The 23,530-nt window shown below is 37.1% G+C and overlaps 1 protein-coding gene across 14 annotated transcripts in view; it reads right to left on the bottom strand.

The window, feature by feature from the left end:
• The window catches only part of TMEM144 (transmembrane protein 144), an 87,458-nt gene that overhangs the window by 5,302 nt on the left and 58,626 nt on the right, over positions 1 to 23,530 (bottom strand). For 12 of the 14 annotated variants that reach the window (XR_014068845.1, XM_081541704.1, XM_081541709.1 and 9 more), the window contains one exon: positions 19,194 to 19,770. Coding sequence is in view for 11 of the 14 variants with exons in the window: in XM_081541704.1 (XP_081397830.1) it covers positions 19,687 to 19,770 (84 nt within the window). In the remaining 3 variants the exon portion in view is untranslated. Of the gene's footprint in view, positions 1 to 19,193; positions 19,771 to 23,530 lie in introns of those variants that run through there. The other 2 variants (XR_014068844.1, XR_014068843.1) reach the window with 1 other exon arrangement.

Raw genomic sequence — 23,530 nt, 5'->3', positions numbered from 1 at the left:
TAAACTCCCATTTCGTTTCTAATGTTTAAAAATCCTTGCTCTTTTAATTTTACTCAATTTTTTGTAACTATTCCCTAGTTTCTTTTTTTAAAATTATTAATTTATTTGGGCACATCTAGTCTTAGTTGCACCGTGTGGGATCTTTCATTGCAGCCCACAGATTCTCTAGTTGTGGCATATGGGCTCAGTATTTGCCCACGTGGGCTTAGTTGCTCTGCAGCACATGGGATCTTAGCTCTCCAATCAGGGATCAGACTTATGTCCCCTGCATTGCAAGGCTGATTCTTAACCATTGGACTACAAGGGAAGTCCCTGTGCTCTATTTTCTTACTGCGTATTATTTTTTGTTGTGGTGCTTCCAATTTGATTTTCATTCCTGTGATGAATTTTTTCCCCTTGCACTTCTTTTTTGAGCTGATCTATCTTATTTTCCACCTTCAACTGTTTTGCCATGAGTGCTCTGATTTCTAGTATCTATGATTTGTGTTTTCATTTTAAACAGGCATTTGCTTCTTTATATTTTTCATATAAAGCAACTTGTATTTGGCTACAGTTTTTATTTCCTCCGTGCCATTGTTTCTTCAGTAACTAGTCTACATACCATTTATTTTCCTTGTTGCTTTCCTCTTTAAAAAACAGATCTTATATAGTTTCCTTTTTTCATTATTTTTTATTTTTGAAAGGTGAATTGTTCCTGAACTGTTCCAGAATTGCTCTTTTCAGGGGAGTTTGATAAAGAGAATTCTATTCCTGCCATGGGCTAAATCCATTCTTTTTGCTTTCATTCCTTTCTAGTCAATTAAAAATAGCACTGCAGTCTGGTTTTAATCAACCTTATCTCCCACTCAGATGGTTGCCCAAATCTAGCTTGTCTGGTTGTCTCCCAAATTACCTCCACTGTCTGAGATATTTTACACTTGATAGCAAATATAACCCAGAGAGCCTCTTACTATTAGCCTAAACATGTCATTTATCTTGTTTCAAATATGAAATAGTTCCTAAAACTATGCCAGGGCATGCCACCCACTTTATGTCACAAATGCCCTACCCAACGTTTGTTAGCTTTTCAGCAGTGGTTGTTCTCTCTTTGCATTTTCCTGTACTTGCTGTCTGTCTCAACTTTTTGTCCACTTTCTTTTGTTTTATGATTTAGAGGATCAAATTTCTCCAGTTTAAACAAAGGTGGATTTATATTTCTGTTTCTCACCTATTTATAGAAAGGGCAATGCTTCATTTATTTATGATGAAATCTGAAGTTACTCTGGGCTCATATTGCTAGATCCCAATCTATCAATTTGAGATCAAGTTGCCAACATCCGTTGGATCATCGAAAAAGCAAGAGAGTTCCAGAAAAACATCTGTTTCTGCCAAAGCCTTTGACTGTGTGGATCACAATAAACTGTGGAAAATTCTGAAAGAGATGGGAATACCAGACCATCTGATCTGTCTCTTGAGAAACCTGTATGCAGGTCAGGAAGCAACAGTTAGAACTGGACATGGAACAACAGACTGGTTCCAAATAGGAGAAGGAGTACGTCAAGGCTGTATATTGTCACCCTGCTTATTTAATTTATATGCAGAGTATATCATGAGAAACGCTGGGCTGGAGGAAGCACAAGCTGGAATCAAGATTGCTGGGAGAAATATCAATAACCTCAGATATGCAGACGACACCACCCTTATGGCAAAAAGTGAAGAAGAACTAAAGAGCCTCTTGATAAAAGTGAAAGAGGAGAGTGAAAAAGTTGGCTTAAAACTCAACATTCAGAAAACTAAGATCATGGCATCTGGTCCTATCTCCTCATGGCAAATAGATGGGGGAAACAATGGAAACATTGAGAAACTAATTTTAGGCTTCAAAATCACTGCAGATGGTGACTGCAGCCATGAAATTAAAAGATGCTTACTCCTTGGAAGAAAAGTTACGACCAACCTAGACAGATTATTAAAAAGCAGATACATTACTTTGACAACAAAGGTCTGTCTAGTCAAGGTTGTGGTTTTTCCAGTAGTCATGTATGGATGTGAGAGTTGGACTATAAAGAACGCTGAGTGCCAAAGAATTGATGCTTTTGAACTGTGGTTTTGGAGAAGACTCTTGAGAGTCCCTTGGACAGCAAGGAGATCCAATCAGTCCATCCTAAAGGAAATCAGTCCTGAATATTCATTGGAAGGACTGATGTCAAGGCTGAAACTCCAATACTTTGCCCACCTGATGTGAAGAACTGACTCATTGGAAAAGACCCTGATGCTGGGAAAGATTGAAGGCAGGAGGAGAAGGGGATGACAGAAGATGAGATGGTTGGATGGCATCACTGACTCAATAGACATGAGTTTGAATAAACTCCGGGAGTTGGTGATGGACAGGGAGGCCTGGCGTGCTGCAGTCTATGGGGTTGCAAAGAGTCAGACAGACTGAGCGACTGAACTGAACTGAGGGCATTGAAAACACAATAAAGGGTACTTAATGTTACCAGATGTTAGTTTGCATAATAATACTTTCATTTTCGTTATTCCCTTGTTCTTGCAGATAACTGTGATAGGCAGGGTTGGTAGTTTTAATTTTTATTCTACTCTGTGAAAACTGAGTTTTACATTCTCAGAAATGGTTCTCAGACCCTTTAAACAACCTTGGATATGGAATTTGTTACAAGGCAGTCAGAAAAAATTGTTTTCCGTCGGACAGGTAACATTATCTTTCTTCTGTTGTGACTTAAAAAAATATTTATTTAATATTGGAGTACAGTTGGTTAACAAAGTTGTGTCAGTTTCAGATGTACAGCAAAGAGATTCAGTTATACATATACATATGTCTATTCTTTTTCAAATTCTTTTTCCCATTTAGGATATTACAGAATATTGAGTAGAGTTCCCTGTGCTATACATTAGGTCTTTGTTTTTTCTATTTTATATATGACTATACATATGTCTACGTGTCAATCCCAAGCTCTCAATTTATCCCTCTCCCTCACTCCCCTCATAACCATAGGTTTGTTCTCTAAATCTTTGAGTCTATTTCTGTTTCATAAATAAATTCATTTGTTTCATTTTTTCGATTTTGCATATAAGCAATGACATATCACATTTGTCTTTCTCTCTGGTTATGACTTTGGCATGCATCAGATATTCCTTCATTATCCTACCAGTTGTTGCTTTCTGCTTTGTCCCTGCAACCTGTTTAACTCAATTTGGAACTTGGTCTTTTTCTGAGTTCATCCTTGTGCTAATGGCTGCTGATGCTACTTGGTCTCGGGTTCGTCTCCTGATTCTTTGTGTGACCAGCCTCGGAAATTCTGCCATCTCATTTCTGCTGTCCTCAGCACTCAGTTCAATAGTGTGTTTTCATAGCAGATGAAGAAACCAAGGCTCAGGGAGCTTAACTGAATTACCTAGTACTACACTACTAGTGGGCTTCCCTGGTGGTTTGAATTGGTAAGCAAAAAAAAGCTGGATTAGTTAAAGGTAGTGTGACATGATTCGTGTCATGACTAGTGGAATTTACTTTCAGTTACTTTAGGGAAGAAGGGAGGGAGGGAAGTGGTAGGTGGGGAGAGGAATATAAAGAAAGGTGGAGAGAAAGAGAGAGCAAAGGAGCAAAATGCTGGCAACTATTAGCCTTAGATGAGGGGCATATAGCTGTTTATACTACTATTTTTGCAAAATTTCAAACTTGAGTTTGTTGTACATACTGTCAGTAGGTTTGAAATTCTGCAATGTAAAACTTGAAGGAATTCAAAAGAGCCCCTGGCAAGCTTGAGTGGACCAAGCACACCTCTCCTCCATCTTCGAGATCTGGGGTTCAGTAGGTCTGAGATCAGCCTGAGTAATATAGACTAAGGTGACTCTGTGATTCCATGGTCCACACTTTCAGAAACATTACCCTATACAGAACAACTAAGAGAAGCTCACATATTTTCTAAATTACAAGGAGGACAGAGGGTCAGAGAATACAGATTATGTAGGAAAAGATTGGGAAAAGAGGAAGTTCCTAAAAATGAAAGACATAAGATGAAAGAATTGAAAGAAAACCTTGTGTTTTAAAGGATAACTATAAATGGGATAAAACTCATTTCTTAAGTAAAAAAACTCTTATATTGGATCAAAAAGCAAGACTCAACTATATGCTGCTTACATGCAATTCATCTAAAGTTAAGGGAAAAAAGTGTATTCAAAGATAAAAAGATCTTTTATCTTCTGTAATGAAGATCTAGCTAACTAACAAATCTCTTTGAACTAAGTAATATAACATCAGAATTCAAGAAGCAAACGTGGAATACAAAAGAAAATTAATAGAAAAATAATTCTTTCACGGAACATTAACTAACAGATTAAATTAAGAAAATAAACTTGTTTAAAGGTGATGAAAAAGATAATAAATAAGGTTGATTTAATAGGTATATGCTGAATTTAATAGCTTTAGAACAGTTATGACATCTTACTTTCAAACGTTGTTAAGTATTTATAGAAATAAGATCCTATCTTAGCACACAAAAAAACTCTTAAATATATTTTAATAAATATCAAGAATATAGATTACCTTATTTTTTTGAAAAATGGAAATTATAAAAATTAAAAGCTTTAACCACCTGGAAATTTTTAAATGCTACCTTAATTATTCTTGTGTAAAGCGGGATACTGAAATTCATGGTACATAATTTCTAGCATGAAAATAAAAACTAGATATAAAAAATTATATGACTTGTCTAAAATCATGTTACTAAAAAAATTAGTAAACCTAGAAACTTATACTTATTAAAAGAGATAGAACAAAATACTGAATTGGAGGGATTCAAAATATTGAAAAGAATTAAAATGATTAAAACAGAAGTATGAAAGATAAGAGAATTCATTAATAAAACCAATATCTGATATTATACTTTAAAACAATAATAATAAAATTCAAGATCATGCAGTAGCACAACCAAAATGTTTTTTAAATGTGCAAAGATATTAAATGCTCTTGCATACAAAGACTCAATATTTGAAATTGATATATTGAATTTTTCAAGTTCAACATTAAAATTAAATCTGAAAATTCAAATACTATCCAATAAATATACCAGCAGACATCTCATTGTTGTGTTTACTTGAAACTTTATAGACTTATTCGCAATTCATCCATAAAAATAAACATGCAAGAATAGCCTGGAATAATGTGAAAGAGAATAACAAAGATAATGGACAGGCTAAACAATTTTAATCTATATTGTTAAGACAGTAATTACAATTCTGTGGTCCTAACACAAAAAATGATTACATGATCCTATAGGAATCTAGCATTACTAAAAACATTTCTGAACACTGGATAAAAGAAGAATTATTTGGCAATCAGTGCTGAAATAACTCATAAGGTGTTTGGAAAAATAATATAGGTAAGTCTTCACTCCTTACTCTAAAATTGACTATGTGTAGATTAAAATTTTAAATATGAAACATCAAAATGAAAGTGTAAGGAAAAAAATCACAGAGGTTAAAAAAAAATTATCCTGAGAGTATGACCAAAATCCATTAAATGAAGACATTTGAAACCTTTACCATATAAGAATTAAATGTACAGTAAATATCAACAAACCCAAAATAAATAAACTGGGAAAAATGTTCATCAAAAATTGCAACACAGGGATTAATTATGTTGCAGCAAAAACAGAAATGAGTGATTGGTCTTTGGCACATACCAGTCAAACATGCCTGCAAGAATTAAACATTTTTGGACATTCTTTAGTTGTTAATAGTATCAAACACTAGTACCTGGACTTGTCCTTCACAAAACTAATTCCTCTCTGACTCTGTATATTAATAGATTATACTCTGCACCTGGCATTCTTCTCCCCTAACTCCTTTGTGCACGCGTGCCAAGTCGCTTTAGTGGTGTCCCACTCTTTGCGACCATATAGACTATACTCCACCAGGCTCCTCTGTCCATGGGATTCTTCAGGCAAGAATACTGGAGTGGGTTGCCATTTCCTTCTCCAGGGGATCTTCCCGACCCATGGATCGAACCCGGGTCTCCTGCATTGCAGGCAGATTCTTTACTGTTTTGAGGCACTAGCCTGCTGTATACTCCCCTATGCCAGGCAAAGATAAAGCCATTTTTCTATTTCCTCCAAACTCTGTCTCCATTTTTTTTTTAGTTGGGGGACAGGGGGCCATGATTTTGGCAACAATTACACCAAAGAGATGAATTCTTTTACCAAACAGAGGTATCCTACAAATTATCTTTAGACCTCAAAACTTGCTAGGAAAAAATCAACAACAGGAGCAAGAAGAAATCACAAGAAAGGCAATATAAGGAGCCAATACACATAGAAAGGATTGATCAGTTCTGTCCACATATTAATGATCACTTAGACACATTTAGTGGTTTAGATACCATTTTAACCACATCACATTGGGAAATAAGAAAGAAAATCATTTTGGCAAGTGTATGGAGAATCTTAGCAGTGTTAAAATATAGTTACAACATTTTGCAAAGTATTACGAAAATATATACAGAAATTTTAAGTGTGTAACTATCTCATGATACAGTAATTCTACTGGGAACATGCCTTGTAAACATAAATGTAAGTGTATCACAATATACAATGTATATGGAAAGATATTAATGGCAGCATTTCATTTATCTGTCAGTAACAAACAGGAAATGCTAGGACACTGTGTTTGTGTGTGTAAGAAAGAAATTGACAGATTGGGAGAGAATGAAAGAATGAATACAGGTGCTATTTAATTTACAGTTTTGTACTTTTGATCTTTTACTATTTTAAAAACAAACTTGTTTTATTGATAAACAAACAAACCCACTTAAACAATATCTATGTACATTTTGGAGAGAATTTAGAAGGACAGCTTAAGTTACATGAAGAAAAAAAAAGAACCAGAATCTTGCTATATAAATAACTTTTTAAAATATAATTTTAAACTCCAACCAATATGAAGAACAATTTATGTTGATGTGGTTCTCTCTCTTGGACAGGTCAGTTGCAAACAGAATGAACTGTTTTGGCTGTGCTGGATTTTTCAGAGACTTTTCTGAAAAGTTTGCCTGAATAAATGGTAAATCAAGCAGCTGGGGCTGTAGAACCCAGTAAAATCACACAACACTCGAGGATAATTACATTTTGCCCCTTTCATTCATGAACTTGAAACATCTTCTCAGGAGGAGAAATTATTCCCACACAGCATCGAAATTAAGCAGTGATTGGGCACTTAGAATTTTTGCAGCAGTCGTGTAAAAGACATCCACGTCTACATAAAACAGCGCAGCATGTGCAGGCAGCCTGGTTTCTGCAGAAAATCTTTCCTATGCAAAAGTGTCCAATACCAAGTTGCCAATAAAATGCACAAAAACCTATTAGAATATATTGAGAGTTAATTATACATATTTTTTCTAACCACGTAAGAAATATATCATAGTTCCATGTTAAATTTGAAGGCCTTATTATTAAGACAACATTTATATGTGACTTTGGAATTTCAGACTTGAGGTCTTCTATAGGAAGCAACACAAGATGATGTAAACGAAGAGACAGGATTCTGAATGACATTTATTGCGTAAATAAAGAGAAATTAAGATGCTAGTGCTTAGTCTCTCAGTTGTGTCTGACTCTTTGCAACCCCTTGGACAGTAGCCTGCCAGGCTCTCTGTCCAAGGGGATTCTCCAGGCGAGAATACTGGACTGGGTTGCCATGCCCTCCTTCAGGGGATCTTCCCAAACCAGGGATTGAACCTGGTCTCTCACATTGCAGGCAGATACTTTACCATCTGAGTCACCAGGGAAGCCTCAAGATGCTGGAAAATGTCTCAGCTTCTGATTTGAGCGTTTGAGGCATGTCCAACTTCCCTATCTCCGTGGAATATATTATGCAGTAATTTTCCACTAGGCATTTCAGAGTTGAAGCAGACATCATGTTCATTTGCTACCCACTTTATGTCAAATAATTCACTTTAGTAAGACATTGTTCTGTTCCCTGGAAACAGAAGCTGAGGACATGCCTTCCTGAAGCCAGTGATGGCAAAACCCTTCAGAATCCATATTTAGAATACATCAAATTTAGCATATAATTACTTAATAGCCTATTGGGAAAACATTTCTATCTCTTGGTTGCAAAAGTTTCTTCAAAAACATCAGGGCAAGTAGTCCCAGGTCTCTGTGACCTAAAACGTCTAATAAAGCTCAGGAATTATTAGAATAACTTAGAGAACCCTGAGGCCACTCAACCTGATGATTTAACAATGACGTTTCTGTCACTGGGGCAGAGAATGTTGAGACTTCTAGTTCAGTATTTGCTCAGCATCACTCATATTGTTGGCAGCACTGGCTGTGAGAATTCTTCTATGTCCTTAATATTCTAAGGTAACATATTCTTCTGTTTGAGTAACTCTAGGGGTGGATTTATTCTGCGATGTGTTCAAACTTCTAGGAAACCAAATGATAGAGTGCAAATAATAAGTTATAAAGGTGTGGAAACTTTAAGAAAGCAGATGTTACAGTGAGGATTCGATTGATACATATTAGATATAGGATTGTTGCTCTTTAGTTGCTAAGTCATGTCCAACTCTTTTGCGACCCCATGGACTATTGTAGCCTGCCAGGCTCCTCTGTCCATGGGATTTCCCAGGCAAGAATACTGGAGTGGGTAGCCATTTCCTTCTCCAGGGGATCTTCCTGACCCAGAGGGTGAACCTGCATCTTCTATATTGGCAGGCAGATTCTTTACCACTGAGCCACCAGGGAAGCCCAAGAAAAAAAGTTTACATTTTTAATATAGACTATCACAACTAAACTTACACTGCCCTCTGGTGGTCATATATGAAAACATTTATACAGTTGAATTAAACGAATGATTATTTCACACATACCAAAACAACTAAAGGTAAGGCAACCAGGTGCCTCATTTTGCATTTTCAACAACTCACCTGACCCGATTTCCCCTAACTATCAAGGTTGAATGGCTTCTTTATGGACATGTCCCAAGTCTTCCTTATTTTTAAACTTAATTACAGAAGCTTTATGTAGTAAATTGTATTGAGTAATACTACTTATATACTTGGGATTTAGGTACTTATACATGTGACAAGTTATGCAGAAATAATAAGAAAAATATTTTCCTCAATTTGTTACACTATTTAAAGAGTAGATGATGAATTATTTAATGCCTTAATTTTATCATGCATATTAAAATGAATATTTTAGGAATACAGACACATTATTATCATGGTATGTCAGGTCACAGACTTAATCCAGCAACCAAACCTAGTGTTCCCTGTCATTAGATAATTTTTCTGATTGACAGTTTTAAATTTTTCTAATACGAACTTTACTACTTGCACAATAAAAAATATTCTTAAAATATTTTAAAAATATTTTTATTTATTTATTCACTAGGCTGCACCAGGTCATGGCGACCCACTCCAGTAGTCTTGCCTGGAAAATTCCACGGACGGAGGAACCTGGTAGGCTGCAGTCCATGGGTTCGCCAAGAGTCGGACACGACTGAGCGGCTTCAGTTTCACTTTTCACTTTCATGCATTGGAGAAGGAAATGGCAACCCACTCCAGTGTTCTTGCCTGGAGAATCCCAGGAACAGGGGAGCCTGGTGGGCTGCCATCTATGGGATCGCACAGAGTCGGACACGACTGAAGCGACTTAGCAGCAGCAGCAGCACCAGGTCTTAGTTGCAGCATGTGGGATCTAGTTCCCAGACCAGGGATTGAACCCGGTCCCCTTGCATTGAGAGGCAGAGTCTTAGCTACTGGACCACCACGGAAGTACCAAAAAATATATTTTTAAAAGGAAAAATGTTAAATCAAGAGGAATCAGTTGATATGCCCAGTTTCACTGCTGATCTGGTATGCTGGTATGTAGGTATCCTGATACCATCCAGTGGTTTTCTCTATAGTCTTCAAATTCTGATATATTTTCTGTTTCTAACAAAAATGCAACATTTCCTCTGAACCTGCTTTTCATTAAAATGTGCTGTTACAATTTGCTTTCAGTCACATCTCCGATGTTAATCGCTTTGGGGTGAGTGCTCAGGTATGGGGCTTCAGACCTCAAGCCTCAGAGTTTCTCGAGTTGTTCTTGGGTGCACTTCCCCAGCATGTCACAGGGGTCACTAGTGAGTGTCCACTCTTAACGGAGGTTGTAGGACAGATGAAGAAGCTTCTCTGTACACGTGTATACACCGAAAACCAGTGGAGAACTATCTGCAACGTCAGACCAGGGCAACTACCCCCTTGCTCTCTGCCCGCCTCCCTTCCTCACACCACAGACTCTTAGGACGTGGATAAGAGAGAAGTCTGTCTGTGTGGACTGTGCTGATGCCTCAGGGAAGAGGCATCTGACTTTTCTCAGCCATGTCCCATCACCCTGCAAATTACATAATTTGCCTCAATAAGAGTAGTCCTCAAAGTTACCCCAAAGCGTCTTTCTCTGTTATCATATTTTGAACCAAACAGAAACACTATTTTGAACATAGGTTTAGTATAGTTTCTCCCTCAGAATTTATGGAATTTTATCACATACTGAAACATTTTATGTATTTGAAACATTTATCGTGAATGAGTTGACCACCAATCTCCTAATGCTGTGACCACTCATGTAAATGACAACTTACTCTGCCCTTTATATTTCAACAGCTTTATGTCAGGTTTCAGCTGAAAGATAAATTACACACAGAGAAGATATTGTTTCCTTTCTCAGACTACACAAATTTCTTAAAAGGCTGAACCACATTTTTTACATGGTTTCACGTGTAATTCTGCAGAGTTGAATTTGACTTTAATATGTGAGTGAAATTTGAAATAATATCAGACTAGGTAAAATCCAGAGGAAAATTTCCTAAGAATTGCATATTCTTTTGTGTGTTTATAATAAGCATATTGTAACTATAGTCTCAGACATATCATAAGCAATCTCCACCTATCAGTATTACCAAACAGTGTATTCAAGTATTTAAACTCAAGTTCTTTTTATGATTGAGGGGTAAAATATGATTGAGTACGACAAAATATTCTCCTATATGTGTAATGGTTAATGCTATGTGCCAACCTGGCAGGGCCACAGAGCACCCCGATATTTGGTTGAACATGACTCTGGGTGTGTCTTGTGAGGGTGTTTCTGGATGAGATTGGCATTTGAATGGCAGAATGAGTGAGGCCGATTGGGTGGCCTTATTCCATCCACTGAAGGCCTACATGGAATAAAAGGCTGAGTAAGAGAGAAGCTGGGCTTCCCAGGTGGTGCTAGTGGTAAAGAACTTACCTGCCAATGCAGGAGATTTGACAGATGTGGGTTTGATCCCTGGGTCGGGAAGATACTCTGGAGGAGGCCATGACAACCCACTCCAGTATTCTTGCCTGGGGAACCCCACTGACAGAGGAGCCTGACAGGCTACAGTCCATAGTGTCACACAGGGTCGGACATGACTGAAGCGACCTAACACACCCAGGAGAGAAGCCACACTCTCTCTGCCTGTCTCTGGGTTGGGGTAGGGGTCTTCTCCTGCCTTGGGCAGACCTAGACTCAGACCAGAACTTATTAGAGCCTTGGTTTTCCTGGTTCTCTGGCCTTCAAATACAAGCTGGGCTTGACACTATTAACTCCTTTGTTTTCCAGGCTTTTGGACTCAGACTGGAATTACACAAGCCCTCAGGGTCTCTAGCTCACCAACTGCAGACTAACGACTCAGCCTCATAATCGTGTGAATGAATTACTTATAACGAATCTCTTTTACAGAGTTATGTACAGGTAGCTCCAGCACCAGTATAAACAATGATGAGTGAGTCACAGCTCACATAATTAAAATTCTGTGTTATATTTTATTTTTCACTTTACTCAGAATCCTTAAAAAGACAGGAGTATAATTATCTTCCAGAGAGACAGTCTGTCTTCAGTAGGAAAAAGAAAATGACATAGTTCCCACATGAGTACATCAGTAGCTAAAAAACGATTGAGTTCATGTCGATGTCCTGTTTGCTAGAAGGATCTGTCAATATTAAGAAACTTTAGACAAAGTTCTATTATTTTTACTAGAACATAAAGTTCTAGTAAAATAAAGTTCTGTTATTTTTCTTATCTAATTCCTGTTTTCTATACGGAGATGTCTGCCTAAGATGCTTTACACAACATGCCAGATCATCAGGCTTATTTCCTTTTTAAAAATGAAAACCGTGGGAGGGGTGTTCTGGAAGGGGAACACATGTACACCCACGGCGGATTCATGTCAATGTATGGCAAAACCAATACAATATTGTAAAGTTAAAAATTAGATGAATAAATTAAAAAAAAAAAGACATCCTGATCAAGATTATAAAAAAAAATAAAAATGAAAACCAAACAAACAAAAAATCACTTGACACATTTTCTTTTCATACAGGAAGAGAGGTATGCCCCCTCTCACACTAAGATGAAATGCACAACTGTGTCGAGGCAAAAACAGCCACTTTTCCAGACCTTCACAAAATGTAATTTTCTACTTATTCTATGTTTGCCTTGCAGTTTAGCCAACATCTTTATCTTAGTAGCAGTATTGCCAGGGCTAAAGTTCATAGTTTGCATTTGTGCATCTTATTTTGTGCAATATCTTGTATGCTCACTGGGTTAGAGATACCTGAGTTAGTTGCTTAGGGGTGTGTGCTCTCTTACATACACCCCTGGTGGCTATCAAGTCTGAAATTAAGATCTTGGCAGGGCTGTGTCCTGGAGGGCGTGGGGGAGAAGTCCTTTCTGTCTGTCTCTTGGTTTCCAGTGCCTTCCAGCAATCCAGGTCATCTCTTGGCTTGTAGTTATGTCTCTCTTATCTCTGCCTCCCTTTTAAAGTATCCTTCTTTCCTGTGTTCCTGAGAATGTCAAATAACCCTCTCCTTCTCTTATAAGAGTTAGAGTCCATATTAAATCCAGGATGACCTCACTGTGAGATCCATAATTTAATTAAATCTGCAAAGACCTTATTTCCAAATAAGGTCACATTCACAGGTACTGAAAATTAGGACTTGGACACACTTTCTGGGTAGTCACACTCAACCTGGTATAATGCCTAATTATTATCTGATGTTGCTATTTATGAAAGAGAGACCCAAGAGAAGTTTCAGTCATTTAACCTGCTACAATTCAGTAACCAAATGCTCACCAGAGGGCTTCTGCTTCTGGCACAGATGGAGTAACTGAAGTCACATTAATCCTCCCACGATAAAGAAATTTAAACATGAGTAAAATACATAAAATATTGGGCCATAGGCAGGACAAGACTGTGATACCTGTTACAAAGGGAAACAAGTTGAGTCCTACAACTTTCCAGTTTTACTGCCTGGATAGAGTTTGCAGGCTTCAGTGTAGTAAGGGGGAAAACAAACAGACCCCAGCAATCTTCCTGAGTTGAGCAGACAGAGATAAGAATTTGGAATGTCAAGGTAGGTACAAGAAGTAGGACAAAGGACTAAAGTGGGGGAAGAGAGAGAGTGAGATCGAGAGCCCCAACAATATCCAGGGAGTTTCTCAAGTCTTCAGGTCACTGAAGTGTCAGAGAAAAATAAAGAGACTGGGCAAAGAATCAGAGAAAAGGAAAGAAACAGGTGGGAAAAAAAATCCCCCAAATGACCTAGAGTTTGGGAGATTTCAGGTTCACCACTGCCAAACAAAACAAAACTAAACAAAAAACCAACTTCCCCCAATACAAAAAACAAACAAACTCCTAACAAAGAACAAAAAATCAAATAGCAAAACCACAAAAATTCTTATAATATAAAAGGATCTGAGTATCAGAGTTCACAGAAGGGTAATAAGTTCTGCACTATAACTTAAAGATATTCTTCAGGGTATATGGCAAAAAAAAAGTCACTTTTTTCCCCTCATGTGTCTACACTGTGCTATGTTCTTGAGATGTAAAGATGAATTAAACAACATTCACATTTCATAATAATTTTAACTATCAATGGCCTATAAAGCTCATATAATTCTTAAAGGGAGACAAAACAGCTTTCTATGTCAGAAAAAATTAGAGGTGAGTTTCATAATTCAGAACTTTATGGTATATGTGAAAGACAAGCTTATAAACCCTTTAATTATGGAAGGTATGAATGAGTTAGAGTACTTACAAGTACCTTGTTGGTAAGAGAAAAAGGAAAATAGATCTCTTTCTTAGCTGTGTCACCTCACACTGGTCAGAACGGCCACCAACAAAATATCTACAAATAATAAATGCTGGAGAGGGTGTGGAGAGAAAGGAGCCGTCTTATACTTTTGGTAGAAATGCAAATTGGTGTACCCACTATGGAGAACAGTATGTAGATGCCTTAAAAAACTGAAAACAGAGCTACCATACGATCCAGCAGTTCCACTGCTGAGCATATTTCCAGAAAAGATGAAAACTCTAATTTAAAAATATATACACAACTCAATGTTTATAGCAGCACTGTTCACAACAGCTAAGACAAGGAAACAACTGAAACGTCTATCAACAGAGGAATGGATAAAGAAGATGTGGTACATACATACAATGGAATATTACTCAGCCATTAAAAAGAATGAGATCATGCCATTTGCAACAATATGGATGGACACAGTCAATCCTAAGGGAAATCAGTCCTGAATATTCATTGGAAGGACTGATGCTGAAGCTGAAACTCTGACACTTGGACCACCTGATGCAAAGAACTGACTCATTGGAAAAGACCTTGATGCTGGGAAAGACTGAAGGCAGGAGAAGGCAACAACAGAGGATGAGATGGTTGGATAGCATCACCAACTCGATGGACATGAGTTTGAGCAAGCTCTGAGAGTTGGTGATGGACAGGGATGTCTAGCATGCTGCAGTCCATGGGGTTGCAAAGAGTCACATGACCAAGCAACTGAACTGAACTAGGTGGACATAGAGATTATCAAATTAAGTGAAGTACGTCAGACCCAGAAAAACAAATATTATATAATATCACTTTTATATGTATCTAAAAAATGATACAAATGAACTTATTTACAAAACAAAAACAGACTCACAGACATAGAAAACAAACTATGGTTATGGTTATCAAAGGTGAGGAAGGGATAAACTTGACATCTACATACTACTATACCTAAATTAGATAATTAATAAGAACCTGTTGTATAGCACAACCAACTCTACTCAATACTCTGTAATGACCTATATGGGAAAAGAAGCAAAAAAGAATGAACATATGACTGATTCACTTTGCTGTACACCTGCAACTAACACAAGGTTGTAAATCAACTATACGTCAATAAAATTTTTTTAAAGAAGAAAGAAAGGCACATAAAAAAGAAAAAATAGTCAGTGTTTTGGAAGACTCTATGAGGTTCTCCAGAAAACCATGTGGAATACTGCATTTGTGACTTATGCCTGTAATAAGTAGTACGTTGGGGTCAGGCTTGCAGCCTGCTGTCTCCACAGAAGAAACAATTCTCACCTTCCTCTCCAGTTCATTTCCAGTGATTTGTTTCACTGGATCTTGCTGCAAAATATCCATTTGGAAGTTGGGATTTTTTGTTTGTTTTCATGAGATCTTGTCAATATGCATTGTGTTAGAGATTTTATTATTAAAGAAAGAAAGAGTCAGTTTGTAGAATCTGAAGTAAAATTGGATGTGGCCACTGACTGGAGATGATTCTACATATGAAAATTAAGTGTTTGAACCAAAAATAATAATACAATGCCCAGTTATTATTATTGTTATTTTTTGCTAAAAATACCACTTAAATGGAATAGTTTGAAGTATTTCATTTTTTTCTCCCCCAAATCTTCATAAAATTAAATGGATACCTGTTTCTTTTAAATATCTTTTCTCTCTTCCTCTAGAGGTAGAAGACAATATTCTTTATTTTGTAAGAGCTTAGTACTTTGAAATCCTTTAAATATCAAGGTATAAGTCACAGATTCAAAAGAATTTAGAATTCAGGTGTGATAAGAATCACCAAGAACCCTTGTAAAAAGTGCAAATTCATACTTTCCAGCCCCAGAGATTGTAATCCATTAGGCCATTGTAGGAAACCCAAGAGTATGCATTGTTTTCAACATGCAGAAAATGGAGGTGATGTGGTTTAAGCAGCTTAATATTTTGCAGCTCCTCAAAAGAGAACATTAAGGAACGGGGATGGACTCAAAGAATAGCTAAGAATTCTTTTTAATTACACTATTAATTTAAAATTAATTTCTGAAGCAGGATACATCACACACATAAATATAATAATTCCAAATGTTAGTCATTTTTGCTTTTGTTTTTATTTTGAATACACACATATGCTTTCTTCCACTAGGGAAAATAATTGAGAATGAATTATAATTGTTTGAGATCAAGAAAAATTGTTCGAAAATGGCTAGAACATGAAAGAAATCAGATTCGAAGGGTACATTATATATGATCCCATTTATATGAAATTTTAGAATAGGCAAAAAGTAATCTAGAATGACAGAAAACAGATCACTTGTGGCCTGGAGCATAAGGTTAGCTCCAAAGAGGCAGAAGGGAACTTTTGGGGTTGCTGGAAATGTTCTGTGTGTAGCATGTAGTGGTGCTTATATGAGTGTATATTTGCTAAAGCTCATAGCTGCTGCTGCTAAGTTGCTTCAGTCATGTCCGACTCTACACGACCCCATAGACAGCAGCCCACCAGGCTCCCCCAGCACTGGTCACTTAAAATGGGAGAATTTTATTGGATGCAAATTATACCTCATTAAAGTTAATTAAATAGACTGTAAGATATTTGTGTGTGTGTGTTTTTAATGAGGCCAAATTTCTGAAACAACTATGTTAGGTAGTTCACAGGATCTCAAGCAGGACCATGGAACTAGGCTTAGACCCTACTGCAGGAGGCCATGAAAGTGAGTTTCTGGGGTCCACCTTTAGGAGATGGGATTCCTAAGCTGGAAATTTTCCCAACTGTCTTGATTTTTGCTGCTTTTATTTGTATGTACCTGTGTGTATGCATTCTTGTTTTGAAATTTTAACCAGTACCAAAAAGGATGAAAAGGAAAATAACATTCCTCCACACTCTCTTTGATTAGCTTTAATTTCTTTAACATTTAGCATATGCTTCTGAGCTATTTTGCTGTTGATTCTTTAACACATATTAACTAACACAGATAATTCATTGCCATAAAAAGTAGAGCACTACAGGTAATGCTCGAGGTTACCTTGAGCCAGTGTTGCCATTGTGATCTCATTTATCCTCACTAGAAGTAACCCTTATGAGTTTGGCGTACATGTTTTTCTAACATGTTGCATACATATGAATTTATAGAAAATGTGCGTATTACTTTGATTTTTACAATTTTTAAAAAATGGTATCACAATACCACGTACATGGTTCTACATCTTTTTACTGAGTGAGTTTTTCAGAAGCTCCCTCAATATTGATACACACAAGGCTAAGAGGTAGCAACTCTATCAGTACAAATAAATCAGTACAACAGGACTAAAAGAAGATTTGGTAGCTCAGAGGAAATGCTGTATTATTCATTCTCTAACACTTGTTAGGGATTTTTAGTAATCAGGCATTTTTGTTGTGAAAGTAGAAAATTCTTACTCTGGACGCCAGTCTCACTGGGAGTTAAGTGCTGCCTCTTTGCACAAAGAGACAGAAAGCGAAGACAAAGTTAATGCAAACACAAGAATCTGACCACACTAGACAAGGGAAGATAAAGCCCCAAACTTCAAAGACATGGGCGTTAACTTCCTAAGGTAAGCAAAGAAAGTGGAGATCTACAGTTGCCCTAATCTAGGCTAGTCTCTAGGATTGAACTGAACTGAACTACCTAAAAAGGTGCTGGTTTGGTAAGCATTTTGAAAAAGCTTCTTTTCTCTGACTTCTACTAACACTACTCTCACTAATGCTATAGGCGCTGCCTGGTAGCAGAAACTATACAGTGGTATTGAGATTTTTTTTTTTCATTTTTCCTCTGCAACTGCTTTACTTCAGATTTAAAATTTTGCATACCAATTTGCAACCTCAACTAAAAAGTAATTCAATGCAATTAATATAAAAATTTTTAAATATATTTAAATGAGAAAAATAGTTTTGTTTCGTATCGATTTATTCAAAGTTATTATAATTAGTGACATTTCAGGTTAAAATTAAATGAAATTTTGGAAGATGTTAATCAAATATTTATTTTATACCTGCAATTCAACAATTAAGCAGTGTCATTTTTAAATTGCACTCATAGACAGGAATAACTAGTTGTTTGGGTCAGCGGGTAGTGGTAAGGGAAACAGTTCTTACAATGTATTCTCCGATCTAAAGACACAGGCTTTTTTCCTCAAACAAGATGTAATAATAATAGCTTAGAATTATACAATGTTTTCCAAGCGCCAGACAATCATGAAAATATAGATTTTCACTAATTTGAACTTCCTGGTAACCATGTGAGATGGATGCTAGCAATAGCCCGAGTTTACAGATGAGGAATCTGATTCAGAATATTTATCCAAAGGCACACAATTAAGATGAAGCAGAGATAGGATTTAAACCCACATAGATCAGCTAGGGAATCACACATATTTTGCCCCTCCAAGTAGCAAAGTAATGTGCTATCATCAAGTGGGAATGGGTGAAACTTACAATGCACTATTCCAGTTATTTTTATTCTATTATTTTAAGAGTTTGGGAACCATGGAAATAAACATTGTACTAGCAGTTCCACTTCAGTTTTCTTAAAGACAATTATCATGTTCTGTGATTTTCTTTGACCTAGTGTAAACCACCATTTAAAAATTGAAGAAAACCACTGGTTACAAGAGGGGTTTTAGAAAAAATATATTTCAGAAAAAAATTAAATTGTACATCTAATGGAGTGCATTGGTCCCTTAAAATTCTCACTTTGAGAAGCTAGAATCCTGCTTCAGCAATTCTAGAATTTCTCCACAAGTTAGAGTAGTACATACATATATGTGTGTGTATTCATGGGTGTGTAATAAGCTAGAATCCTGCTTCAGCGATTCTAGAATTTACCCCCAATTTATAGTAGAACATTCATATATGCATGTGTATTTACAGGTGTGTACTTGTAAACATATGTATATGTGTTACACACATATTCTCAACAGTGGGAAGTTTTTGTTCTCTGAGGATGGATTTTATCTGGAGATATCAAAGGTATTTTGAGCTAACTGGGTGGGTGATTGAGAATTGGGCAACATTAATTTGAAGTAAAAATAAGTCTGGCCTGAAAATAATGAAATGGCCTTTTTAACATTCACTTGCCAACTCTGACATTTACTTTTTCTGACAAAGGCTCCAGATATCTTTGGATCCTAATTCCTTCATAATATACGTCTTCATCCTGCTTCATCCCCCACATTTTTATGCCTGTCTTCATGAATGAGGCTCATATTTTGGAAATGTGGACACACACAAAATTCTTTACATACGAATGCCACACTGTTTGCTAGATTCTGCACCAGTAAACACATATTGTGGTTAAAGCAGCATCTTCAGATACAATGAGGTCAAGTCCTACCTTCATCAACAGTTCATTAGAAGAACTCATTTTTACGCTTTGACTCAAAGCTGGTTTTCCTTCAATGTCACATTTGTGGGAAAGAAAATCATTTACCCTAATCCAGGACGGATGAAGATCCACTTGCTGTGTGAACATGAGCTCTGTTCTCAGCACAATCTCTTTGTCCAGGAGAGAAGTGCCCTCAAGAGCTGCTGCCATCTTCTGGCCTTGAGGTTGTCAAATTTTAGAAAAAGCTGTGCATAAGGCTCCAGTCAAGATGATGCAAAATGCAAGCATCATCAGCAGGTAGTTTTTTCGACCCTGAGTAATAAAAAGAATAAGTGTCATTAAGAAGGCCTGAATCAAATATGTAAAAAGCATAAACTCTCATGATTGCTGTGGACCTTACTAACCATCTGGTCTACCTCCTCCTCCTGTACGCTTTTCCATTACCCCCTGTATGAATCTTCCAGATTCTCAGGTCCTCTGTCATTACCCATTCAATAAATACATTTGCACTCCTACTATCCATCCCCATGTTCTGGAATTAAAATGGTAAGCAAAACGGGCCCCTATTTAGTGACTCATGCAATGTGGGAGATGGGAATGAGTAACATGCAAACAGCTGTGGCTGTTGTGAGTGCATCACAAAGAAATCTTAAGGAGGCAGATCTAGAGTTGAGTTGAGCTCCTACGCATCAGTGAATTGGGGGAGGAGGGCAGCAGATACAGATTTTGAGTAGAAGGAATGTGTGTGCAAAGCTCTGTTATAAGAGAAACATGGTACTTGCCAGGGACTGCAAGAAGGTCTGAGAGGGTGCAGCAGTGAATTAAATGGGGCTCAATGAGGCTGGAGGCTATGCATGTGTCTGAGCAGGCGGGTATCTTAGAGGCCATGTTATACTTTGGATTTACTTTTCCAAGCAATGGGAAGACATGAGAGGAACAGGCAGTGCCAAGTGTGTTGAAAAGATAGGCTTGCATTTTGTAAAGCCCACACTTTTGCAGATGATGAACAGATTGGAGGGGGGCCAGAATGGATGCAAGGGGACCAATGAGGAAGTGACCGCAGTCCTCCTGGGCAGAGAGGATGAAATGCAGATGGAGAGACAGAGACCAATCTAAAGGGCAAGGGAGAAATAGAAACAAAGATTACTCCCCCAGCTACATGTGGGTGCACTGGTCTTAAAGATGGAACCACGGAGGATGTCAGCCAATCTTTATATGAACAAACATATACCACTCTGTGTTCAGTAGAAATACTGTATTTCTCACAAGTTCCATCTCTAAGAGTACAGATAGATCAATTCTAGTCTCTCTCCCACAAGATAAACCCTCAAACACTGGAAAAGAAGTGTGCTGTATCTCTGAAGCATCTTTTTTCCTTGGTCAATATTTTAGCTCCTCTGACCATCTTTCATAGGGAACAATTTCAAGCTCCCACATAGTCCTGGCTGTTCTCCTCTGAATGATTGCCAGGCTAAACAGCCTATATAACTATTTAAATGTAGACCCAATACTCTGAGGCAAGTGGAAGAGGATCTCAATTACACTGAGATCAAGAGGATCTCAATTACACTGAGATCTCCTTGTAGTCAAATCATATGATATTATTATCAGCTTTTAGTAAAACTAATGACAATTAATATATAATCAAAATGTCAAAAACGGCTATCTCCATTTTTCATCTGAATAAAGAATTGGGTCTATCTGATGACCAGAGTGGTCTTTGTAAGTTGGATTGGGCTGGCTACATTGTCTGATTCACTGTCAGCACCAACTCTTCAGAAGTCACTCTGGTATAAGTTCTACAAGTGAAAGACAGCACAAAACCTTGCCAAGCACAGGGCAGCTAATTTACTCACACCTACATACAACACACACACACACACACACACACACACACACAAACATACTCCTGAAGGCTTTAAGGTTCCCTGACAACTTTTTCTTAAAGGCTACAGCCTTTGCCTAGATACTAGTATTGGTGCAGAGTAGGCACCAATAAATATTTGTTCAAAGAGTAAATACACTCAATTTCCAAATGTGCTGTGTGAATTAAACAACAGATGAGCTCATTGAAATAAGGAAAAACAATATATGGGGTCTCAATTATCAGCACTTTACAACCTAATTATGTGAATATGTTGCAAGCTCTCTGCTTTATTGTCTTTGGAGACAGAAGAACAATATTCTCAGGGACTAAAATTTTTTTCCCTTTTAAGGTTAAGAATCTGCCCAAACTGCCTATCTCCTAGAGAAAAAGACTGATTATATTTGGGCAAAAGCAATAGTTTCACTTTGTCAGAGGTGAATGTTAACGCCTAGAAAGAGCACGCTAACATTCTCCCAAAAGCAAAAAGTGTTTAATGTGGATTTCTGAGACAGGTACTAAGATGACAAATCATCTCATTCTTTATCTGGGAGTCGCTATTGCCTTGTAAACTGTGGTAACAATTCCCTGCATTGGGATTGCTGTGGATATTCTGACTAAAGTGTGTTGCTAAAAATATACTGGCTGTCTAGCTTAAAATAGCTAAATATGAGATTCTAAAACAAACTTTCCAAAGAGGAAAAGATATCAGATATAAAAGAATGTCACAAGGGCAAAGTGTCCAACCACAGCACTCATGGCACTGAAATGAAATAAAATCTTTAAACTCTTCCACACAGTGCTCGGATCTCCAATTAAGTCCTCACTGCTGTAGGTGGTGGACTTTTAAATATGTGTCTTCGAGGACTGCTTCCAGACATAGCTGACAGGAACTACAAGTCACAAAGATGAAACGTTTTGCTAATAAGGACCTACTGTACAGCATGGGGAACTCCGCTCAATAAGCAATGACCTAGATGGGAAAAGAATCTAAAACAGGGTCGATGTATATAGATGTATAACTGATTTACTTTGCTGCACAGCAGAAACTAACAGAACATCGTAAATCAACTATACCTTAATAACAACTTTTTTAAAAAATTGCTTTTGTTTTCCTCTAGGGTTTTGTTTTTAAGAAAAATAATTTTAAAAACTCAAATAGGATTTTGGTTTCAGTGTCTAGTCAAACTCTTAAACTCATTGGAATATAAAGCATTTAAAACTGTCCTTTAAGTCATCTGTCAAGAGGCCGTTGGGCATTTGCACTGAATGATAAGTACACTGGACACTCCTTAAGTTCTGCTTGTACACAGATTTGTAAGGTGTTTTAACTAGAGTTAAAAGGTCAACAAAACTCGCTGAGCTTTCAGCTGTAGCCCTCCAGGCTCCTCTGTCCATGGGATTTCCCAGGCAAGAATACTGAAGTGGGTTGCCATTTCCTTCTCCAGGGGATCTTCCCGACCCAGAGATTGAATCCATGTCTCCTGCTTGGCAGGCAGATTCTTTACGACTGAGCTATACGACTGAGCTATACGAGAAGCCCAAAAGGTCAACAAAATTTGTTGTGCTTTCAGCTTTGCCTTCCCTCTCTCTATTTTTGCATACACACTTGGCCAAACTTAAGCACTAATTTGCGTATCTATAGATGGAACACCCTGGGATTTTATTGGAATTACACTGATGGTGAATGGAGATGCTGCCCAGTAACAACAGGGAGCTGCTCTATCAGGAATATGGTGAGTAGCTCATTTGTTATGATAATCGTTGATATTCGGTAGTAAGCTTTTGCAGTATAGGAAATTATTCCATAAATCCAGCACATTTCATGCTATCTTCTTATATTTTTATCATTTTTGTCGGTATTAATAGCATTTATTTTTCTCTTTTAATTGGCTCTTGGTGGCATATTGGAAAGTTACTAATTTAATATTTATATTTCAGTGCCTGACAAAGTGATCTTATTGGTTCTCCAGATTTTCAGCTGCTTCTTTTAAATTTAAAGAAGAGAATATTATATGCAAACAATTTTTCTTATTTTTCTCTTATGTCTTAATTTTATCTTAGCCCACTGGTTATGACCTCTGGGAAATACTGAGTAACAGCAATGATGGAAATATCTTTGACTTATAGAGAACTCATATTTTTTCAGTTCTATTGAGATATAATTGACAGAGAATGCTTATGTTTCACTTTAGTTATGTATTTACA

Source organism: Giraffa tippelskirchi, chromosome 11 (assembly GCF_054371585.1).
Source record: "Giraffa tippelskirchi isolate mGirTip1 chromosome 11, T2T-mGirTip1v1.2.pri, whole genome shotgun sequence".
NCBI lineage: Eukaryota > Metazoa > Chordata > Mammalia > Artiodactyla > Giraffidae > Giraffa > Giraffa tippelskirchi.
This window is presented reverse-complemented; position numbering and strand designations above follow the sequence as displayed.